This window comes from Electrophorus electricus, chromosome 11 (genome assembly GCF_041902795.1).
Source record: "Electrophorus electricus isolate QZ-2024a chromosome 11, ASM4190279v1, whole genome shotgun sequence".
Classification (NCBI taxonomy): domain Eukaryota; kingdom Metazoa; phylum Chordata; class Actinopteri; order Gymnotiformes; family Gymnotidae; genus Electrophorus; species Electrophorus electricus.
In genome coordinates this window covers 2607501-2617500 of record NC_137507.1, presented here as the reverse complement: position 1 = coordinate 2617500, position 10000 = coordinate 2607501, and the positions used below count along the sequence as shown (strand labels likewise).

The 10000-nt window shown below is 51.5% G+C and overlaps 1 protein-coding gene across 2 annotated transcripts in view; it reads right to left on the bottom strand.

The window, feature by feature from the left end:
* Window positions 1–10000, bottom strand: part of LOC145659902 (uncharacterized) — a 45956-nt gene that overhangs the window by 6987 nt on the left and 28969 nt on the right. The window contains exon 3 of one of the 2 annotated variants that reach the window (XM_081723374.1): window positions 5960–6096. The exons of the other annotated variant lie outside the window; for it this stretch is intronic. Within the exon in view, the coding sequence (XP_081579500.1) occupies window positions 5963–6096 (134 nt within the window). The 3' untranslated portion in view covers window positions 5960–5962. The remainder of the gene's footprint in view (window positions 1–5959; window positions 6097–10000) is intronic. 2 annotated transcript variants of the gene reach the window in all.

The window sequence follows — 10000 nt, the reverse complement described above, 5'->3', positions numbered from 1 at the left end:
ACACACACACACAAACCCTGGTGCTGTCTACTGTCTCATGCTTCTTGCAAAGTCTGCATTCTACCCACACAGAGCTGAACCACATCTAAGAGCATCCATTCAGATGGTAGGCCTCTGAAAACCATCTTAAGTGCGTACACACACCGAGTGCCATTTCATTGGAATACATGCAGAAAACTTATGAGATCGCACGCACACACAAAACCACGCGTGGTGGATGTTTTGCAGCCCTGTGTTGCCGTGTGTCTCAGTAAAGCACAGGGTTCTTTTGTTGCGGTCTGCTCGAAGAGCGCGGCAGGATTCCGAGCGGGTTCAGGCCACTCGACCGTGTCGCGCCGGCTACGCCCCCCCTGCCCCCGGCACCCCCCGAGCTGTCAGCTTCGCACAGATCCAACCACCAGCTCACAAGACCAGAAATATGCACGCCGCTGCTTCCAGAAGCGGGACTTTTCCCCCCCTCTCCTGTTCCTTCTCATATTCCGCAACTATTCCAGCTTCCAAAACCTCAAACAGGTGCCGCGCTGACACAAAACATGCAGCGGCTATTTTAATCCTCTTTTCTGGCTTCCTCCAGGCCCTCGCACGCTTCTGCGCCTCACACGGGGTATCTGCAGCGTCCTTCGCTCAGGGACGGCCATTTCCGGGGGTGCGGTACCAGATCTCCTCCCTCACAGCTCACCCTGGTGGTTCCAGGCGCTTCCACCACTCTCCGCTCGACTGTCTGTCCCCTGCACGAGAGCTCCTGCCCCACGTACGGGAACGGTCTTCAGGTTCCCTGGATAAATAAGCCCCTTTTCCAAACTCTGAGTGTCCTGGAAGAAGGTTGCCAGTTCAAGCCCTACCGCTGCCAAGCTGCCACTGTTGACCCCCTGAGCAAGAACCTTAACCCTCAGTTTCTCAAGTTGTACTCAGTCATAATTGTAAGTCGCTTTGGATAAAAGCATCAGCTAAATGCTGTAAATGCTGTAAATGTAAATGGTTGGGGCCGACAGAACGGCTAGGGCCGACAGAACGCCCGAGGCCCTAGCAACGGCCCGGCAACCAAACTGTCGCGGAGATTATGCAAAGTTTCGACCAGTCAGGTGAAAGCGGGTCTCCGGGACCCTGCGTTTCCTGTCGTGTTTGGAGTTGCCGTTCAGCTCCGGCAATTTCCCACAGTCTCTTGTTAGCATGCACAAAGGAGCATCCCGGTGTTAGCACCAGTAACAGCCATGAGCACTTCATAAAACAGCGGAGATCATCGCTGCTCCAACCCCCCGAGCGCTGGGGCGCAGGAAGAGAAGTGAAAGCCCTTCATTTTCAGGACATATGGAAGATTTCTGCTTTCTGTCATGGAAGCTCATGGGTAGTTTGCTGGTTAGTCTCAGCCAGAGACACGTTATAAACCACACGACCCTCTTAAACGAGGGGGGGGGGGAAGAGGAAATATTTCATTTTAAGAGGAAAACAAAAGGCACTTTATATAACGAGAGGGGGAGGAGTTTTTCCTCGGGCATGTTCTGCATCGGCCTGTTGGTAGACTCCCAGCATTCCCTGCTTGGCGCTGCGGACGTTCCTCTTTTGCGGCTCTGCTCCGTTAAGAGAGCCATGCGGGGGCTTTGCGAGGGATAGCAGCGACGGCCGCAGGGCGAGGCCATCAGGGGAAGCTTGGACCCTCTGGAAGGATCCAAGGTGGCTCGGACACCGTGCTGCTTTCCGTGGCTATGTCAGGCATCACGGGCAAGCGGGGTGAAGGTGTGGCCCCCGTGCTGGGTGACCTGCCCTGGGGGAGGGCAGTATAGATTGGGGCACGTCCGGTCAGACTCCTGAGGGGTGTAGGCTGATATGTTCCTTTTCACTGTGCAGAGCTCCTCAGGGTTTCCATACTGGCTTAAGAAGTGTGTTTAGAAGTGCGCCAAGACGTGTTTAAGAATTGTGTGTTTAGAAATGCGTTCAGGCACATGTGTTAAGAAGTGTGTGTGATTCAGCAGTCACCTGCTGCTTTGAGGCCCTTTATTGGGTACAAGCAAAACATCCCGGACACCCAGGATAGAGGACTTATTCAGAGGACAGCTCTCACCCAGGACAGAGGACTCACTCAGAAGACAGCTCAGCCTCTTAGGTAAGTCAACCAAAGGGTTAGAAACTTCTACAGGGTATGCAGACAGAGAAACAGACAGACACACACACGAGCGTGCGCGTGCACACACCCACACACTCATTATTCCATCTGTCATCCCAGTTTGATCAAATCCCCTTGTAGACATGGGTGAAGTTGCCTTTGCACTAGACAGACAGACTATAATGACCCCCCACTACTGTGTGCGTGTGTGTGTGTTTTGCAGTTGAGTGAAGGGATTCCGGAGAGGATCATGTGGCCGTGAGAAGGCAGGAATGTCCTGTTCAAAGCGTGTTCCCTTCCAGCAAGACCAGTGACACCATTATACTAGCCTCCACAGAGAGACAGAAACACACACACAGAAAGACAGACCACAGAAACAGTGAAAGACAGAGAGTGATGTGAAGCGGCAGGAGGATGGGCCTGTGTGTATGTGTGGCCAGCACTGTTCTCTGTACAAAGCAGACGTAAGCAGACGTAAAGGCCGTGTGTCTCTCACACTGTTGATACAGGGCACAGGCTTGTGCGGATGCAGACACACCGCAGTTCTGCAGCCCAGACGACCGTCTGCTGTGCAAGAGTTGAAGAAAGACTAGCAAAAGACACGCGCACGTGTGTGTGTACATTCAAAATACTGCTCTAAGGCATTTCATTAATGTGTCTGTTACTATGGCCACTGGCTATTAATGTTACCAGAGCAAGAATCCTTGCAAAAACAGATTTGTTAATGTGCGTTTGTGTGTGAGTGTGTGCTCTCAGGTGTATTCTCTGACCACACGTGAGTCCCTTTCCGAGCTCGGAGGACGCACTGCACCCCCCACTGGAACACTGCTTGTCTCCGTGCCAAGGAATCCCACTAATTCCAAGCAACCAAAATGATTTATGACTAATTGTTAACAAATGCCCAGGCCTTGGAGGGCGGTGGGTGGAGGTGGGCGGAGGTGGGAGGGCGATTTGGGGCAACGCTACTCGATACATTAGCTTTACGGAAAGGAAAGAGAAACAAAAACCAGGAAGACATCCGTCTTGCACCGTAGTAATTGCCTCTGTAAATGGGCCTGCATGCAGCCGACCGGGGCTACCGTAGCTCCGCCTGAAGGGGTGGGACTACCGTAGCGGGGTTACCGTCACAGCACCACCCCTGACGTGTTTCGTCTGCCTGGCAACTGGAATGGACCATTGATAAATGTGAAACATATCCATGTTACCTCTCACACAAGCACGGACACACGCACAGAGGCAGTAGTTGCATTGTGAAGAGCCTGCAGTCTGTGTTTTGCACACTGGTCACTACTGCTGGCCACAGAGTGCAGCAATGTTCCTGAATGAGCACCAACATACACACACCCACACACAAGGGGTGAGGGAGAGATGTGTGCATGCACGTGTGTGTGCGCGTACGCAGCCAAGTCTGCTATGTTCATTCCGGGGTTACAGAAGAATAAAGAGTGCTTTGTGAATCTCTGAACTGTTCCAAAACCACAGAATAACTCCAAGGATCTCTCCATGCAAGGGTCATGAGGTCGCAGGGTCATGCCCTCCCCTCCAGGGCTCTACCAACTGTGAGTGTCTGAGTGGCAAAGAGCATCCAATCGTCTTATTCCAGAGGAGAAAACAAACAAGTACACACATACACGCACACATGCACAACTCCAAGATCTCACATTGCCTGTTATGAGTATGCTGCTGTAATCTCCATGGAGATAGAGGAAAGAATTCCGTAAGTGGGCAGGGGCCACATGTGTAACGGTATTTTCCCTTCAGAAGCACAGAAAAACACAGGTATTTATTGTCCACCAATACATACACACACACAAAGGAAAGGAAAGCACATATTAACTCAATGAATCATCAGACTGATGCTTATGATGAAACGATGTTGATTCAATGCTACAGGAGAATGATAGCACACGCATACACACAGACAGAGTTCCTCTCTCTTGTGGGCCTTGTTGGCCTGCCTGCATTGCTAACGTGTAGGGAGCTGTTTAATGGAGCTCGGGCTGCTGCTCACACAGCCTTAGGGATTTAATGAGCATTGTGAGAAAAGACACTTGGTGATGCTTACACACACACAGTGGTAGAAAACAGAGAGGTGGATTAATTACACCAGAGTAGTAAGAAATGACTGCTCCCCTGTAGTGTACTGTTGATGTTATTCTGACTGACCACACACACAGCCAAGAATCTTTCTCTCTCTCCCTCTCTCACACACACACACACCTCTGTTTTACCTAACTGTATACTCCACTAAAGCGCTGGTTTTTGAAAAGCTCTCTCAGTTTTTTCACCGCACCAATGGCTGCAGGTTCTGTTTGTTTGTGCATGCGTGTGTGTGTGTGTGTGTGTGTGTGTGTGTGTGTGTGTGTGTGTGTGTGTAGGCTGCAGATTACATCTACGTGTGTAGTCTGCACTGCAAACCGATAAGAAAACCTCCTCTGAGAGTCTGGCAGTGTTTACTTCAACCAGCTCAGTGTGTGTTTGAAGTCTCTGCTGTTGGGAGAATTACGTCCATAATAGTAGCAGTGATCTGTGAGAAATGTCACTAATCTCATCAGTGTCTCACCGAGCACAGAAGGACTGATCATAATGGACCAAAAAAGAAAACAGAGTTTGTGTGTATGTGTGAGCGTGCGTGTGCGTATATGTGCGTGCATGTATGTGTGTGTGCATGCGTGCGTATATATATGTGCGTGCATGCGTGTGTATATTTGCGCGCGTGCGAGTATGCGTGCGTGCGTGTATATGTACATGCGTGCATATGTGCGTGCGTGAGTGTATATGCGTGCATGCGTGTATATGTGCGTGCGTGAGTGTATATGTGCGTGCATGCATGCATGTATGTGTGCGCATGCGTGCGTGCGTGTGTATATGCGTGCGTGTATATGTGCGTGTGCGCGCGTGCGTGTGTGTATATATGCGTGCATGCGTGTGTGCCTTTATTACAGGAGAAACAAGGTTTTGAGTGGGTTAGGGGTGGAGAGATGATAACCAAATAACATCAAGAGTGTTCTGAGCATGCACACACACAATGATTGCCAACTCGCACACCTAGTGATGGCCTGCTGTCGTCATGACGATGGCAGAAATTAGTGCTAGAGATAGACAGAGACCAAGTATGAGTGTGCAAACACACAAACACAAAGCACTCACAAAACAAATGAGGTCACAGTGGAACAGATTTAATTGGGTGTCACCTCAAAATGTCAGAGTAAACAAGAAAAAAAAGCCTGGAAGCATGAAGGCACACGTGCACACGCACACGCGCGAGAGAGAGCAAGAGAGAGAGAGAGAGAGAGAGAGAGAGAGAGAGAATGCATAATTAAAAACTCCTCTGCTCTGTGTGAGGTTTCCGGCTGTAAAGCTCCGAAGTCCTTTCTTGTGGGAGGCTTCATTTGACATGGAGTCTGGTGATAGACAGTCGCAGCCAGACAATCCATCGTAATTTTGTGCAGGGCTCTGGCGGGGGGGGTTTGGGGACGCCGGTGGGCTCGGAACGCTCCCCTCGCCCCATTCGCCCTACCCACAGCGGAGTTTGTTTGCCCGTCTGGAGCTTTGTGGTCACTCTCCTCACCAGCGACCGTGGGCCCCACCTACCCTGGAGCAGTCATTTTCTGCTACGCTGCTAAGCCCTGGACCGAATCGCCTTGCTCTCCGTCTCTCTCTCACACCCACACACCCACACACACACACACAGACAAGCAGAGGCCTTCCCCCATGTGCAAGCTGAGTTAGCAGGACGTCGGTACTAACTGTTTCAGCCTTCGTTCCAGAGTTCTTCTTCTTCTTCCCTCTCTTCCTCACCAGCCCCCGTAATCCCCGTAATCCCTCAGTGCTGAGACAAACAGCGCTCCCATTTACCGTCTAGTGTACCAGGGCCCTCTGCACATACGCAGCTACAGCAGCCCGGTCTGAGTCTGCAGCCTGTCGGACCAGGTTCCTGCCGTAACGCCCCAGCTGGGCTTGCTTCTGCAGGCTGAGCAATGGGAATAACTCAGCTGGGGAAACAGGAAACAAAGCGCAGGATTGTGGGAAGAGGAAGCTGCACTGCAGAGGCTGGACTCACCTGGGTGGTTAGCGCACAATATGGCAGCCCGGTAGTCAATGGGAATGGAACAGTACTGCTTGCGCATCAACAGCTCCATGATCTAGAGGAAACACTGTTTGTGTGTGTGTGTGTCGGGGGGGGGGGGGGAGGGGTTGGGGGGGGGGGGGTGTGTTGCACATGTCTGCGTGTGTATGTGTGCAAACGTACACAGGGTGCTGAGCTGTATGGCTTGGTAGAGGCCTTTCCATTATCAAAGCGGGGTCTGCCCCAGAGCCTGTGTGTGTGTGTGTGTGTGTGTGTGTGTGTGTGTGTGTGTGTGTTGGAGTGGAGGGGGTAAGGCAGCAGCTTGCTGGTGAGGCAGCTGACGGGAGCTGAAAGGCATTTAAGTCTGTGGTGACATGAGGGATAACAAACAGGGCAGAGAAGGCTAATCAGCCTCCTGCCCTCTGAAGAAGCCCAGAGAGTTACAGCCCCAGCGCCCGGCTAGAGCAAACAGGCCTCTGTTCAAACGGTCACCCTGCTCGCCGAGAGGAGAGGAGAGAGAGAGAGAGAGGGAGAGAGAGGGAGGGAGAGAGAGAGCGAGACGATGAATGAAGCTCTTTTCAAGTCTGTGAGTGCCCCCCCCCACACACAACCTCCCCCAAACTTCATGTAGCATTTATCATCCTGTTACTGCCCCCAACTCCACCCCCCACCCCCCACGCCAGCCTGCAAAAAGGCCCTTTGCACAAAGCCAGCGGCATCAATTGACATTGGGCTTCATTGATGGGCTCGGGCGGGAGTGAGGCGAGGCCTGGAACTGTGGGACAGACTGTGCAGGCCACGCCCAGTCGGGACATACAGCTCTCTCTCTCTCTCTCTCTCTCTCTCTCTCTCTCTCTCTCTCTGTCTGTCTGTCTCTCATCTAGCAGGACATACACCTCTCTCTCTCATATCCAGCAGGACATACACCTCTCTCTCTCATATCCAGCAGGACATACACCTCTCTCTCTCATATCCAGCAGGACATACACCTCTCTCTCTCATATCCAGCAGGACATACACCTCTCTCTCTCATATCCAGCAGGACATACACCTCTCTCTCTCATATCCAGCAGGACATACACCCCTCTCTCTCATATCCAGCAGGACATACACCTCTCTCTCTCATATCCAGCAGGACATACACCTCTCTCTCTCATATCCAGCAGGACATACACCCCTCTCTCTCATATCCAGCAGGACATACACCTCTCTCTCTCATATCCAGCAGGACATACACCCCTCTCTCTCATATCCAGCAGGACATACACCTCTCTCTCTCATATCCAGCAGGACATACACCTCTCTCTCTCATATCCAGCAGGACATACACCTCTCTCTCTCATATCCAGCAGGACATACACCTCTCTCTCTCATATCCAGCAGGACATACACCTCTCTCTCTCATATCCAGCAGGACATACACCTCTCTCTCTCATATCCAGCAGGACATACACCTCTCTCTCTCATATCCAGCAGGACATACACCCCTCTCTCTCATATCCAGCAGGACATATACCTCTCTCTCTCATATCCAGCAGGACATACACCTCTCTCTCTCATATCCAGCAGGACATACACCCCTCTCTCTCATATCCAGCAGGACATACACCCCTCTCTCTCATATCCAGCAGGACATACACCTCTCTCTCTCATATCCAGCAGGACATTTTATCTCAGGGTAGGGTCTTGGAGCGGAGTTGCAGGGTTGCCAAGGGCAACCACGGAGTTGCCATGCTTTGCTCACTCCGCACACTCCACAAGTGCTGGACGATGTGAAACCAGAAACCGAACACACTAACACACACACACACAATTTGCAACTTCCCTCGGGAATGCTAAAGATGATACAATTGAGGATACAAAAGATGATACAATTCAGGATCTGACTGAGGCTACCCTCAGATTCAAACCTTTGGTCCCTAGGGCCGTCTCTTCTCTCACACACACACACACACACACACACACACACACACAAACCATCTCTCAAAGCTCTGTTCCATCAGTGCCCCAATGCAGCTACAAGACAGCTTCTGAGCCTCTTCCACAACCTCCCACTGTGCCTCTTCACACACACACACACACACACACACACACACACACACACACACACACACACACACACACACACACACACACACACACACACACACACACACACACACACACACACACACACACACACACACACACACAGTACATATACACTGTACATATGTCATGTATTTGGGAACTGTGGAGTATCCAGTCTGGAAGGTGTGTTATCTCTTAATGGGTAACACTGCTGTTAGTCGTTAATGTCCTGCTGTTGCGGTCTGTCCCGTACAGGACGGATTCCCTGTGACGCCCCGACTGCACAGGGAGGCCGACGCTCTGTGGAACAGCCGCCTTACGCTCGGAGCTCAGCCGCAGTCTGACAGCAGAGGCTCAGGACAGATGTGAGAGGATTGATGGAGTTCCCGCGGCCCCTGTTCTCCCGCTCACACTCTCTTGTGCGGGCCAAACAGATATTTATTTAGATAGGGAAACATGCACTGCCGCGTCTTTGATGCAAATCCCCCGCCTCCTTTCTCACGCAAGGCTGCGGTTTGCTGCCTGGGAGCCCGTCGCTGCGGACGCGGCACGCTTCAAGCGTAGGGGCCGCCAAGAGTCTCGTTAGGGCTGCTGATGCGCGGGACACGTCTCCAAACAAAGGCCAACCACACGCAGGGGGTGTGTGAGAGAGACAAAGAGTTAGAGAGGGAGAGAAGAGAAGGTGTGTACTCCCCAGTACAGCACTCTACACTACAGTACTCCCCAGTACAGCACTCTACACTACAGTACTCCCCAGTACAGCACTCTACACTACAGTACTCCCCAGTACAGCACTCTACACTACAGTACTCCCCAGTACAACACTCTACACTACAGTACTCCCCAGTACAACACTCTACACTACAGTACTCCCCAGTACAGCACTCTACACTACAGTACAGCACTCTACACTACAGTACTCCCCAGTACAGCACTCTACACTACAGTACTCCCCAGTACAACACTCTACACTACAGTACTCCCCAGTACAACACTCTACACTACAGTACTCCCCAGTACAGCACTCTACACTACAGTACAGCACTCTACACTACAGTACTCCCCAGTACAGCACTCTACACTACAGTACTCCCCAGTACAACACTCTACACTACAGTACTCCCCAGTACAGCACTCTACACTACAGTACTCCCCAGTACAGCACTCTACACTACAGTACTCCCCAGTACAGCACTCTACACTACAGTACTCCCCAGTACAGCACTCTACACTACAGTACTCCCCAGTACAGCACTCTACACTACAGTACTCCCCAGTACAGCACTCTACACTACAGTACTCCCCAGTACAGCACTCTACACTACACTACAGTACTCCCCAGTACAGCACTCTACACTACACTACAGTACTCCCCAGTACAGCACTCTACACTACAGTACTCCCCAGTACAGCACTCTACACTACACTACAGTACTCCCCAGTACAGCACTCTACACTACAGTACAGCACTCTACACTACAGTACTCCCCAGTACAACACTCTACACTACAGTACTCCCCAGTACAGCACTCTACACTACACTACAGTACTCCCCAGTACAGCACTCTACACTACAGTACTCCCCAGTACAGCACTCTACACTACACTACAGTACTCCCCAGTACAGCACTCTACACTACAGTACAGCACTCTACACTACAGTACTCCCCAGTACAACACTCTACACTACAGTACTCCCCAGTACAGCACTCTACACTACAGTACTCCCCAGTACAGCACTCTACACTACAGTACTTCCC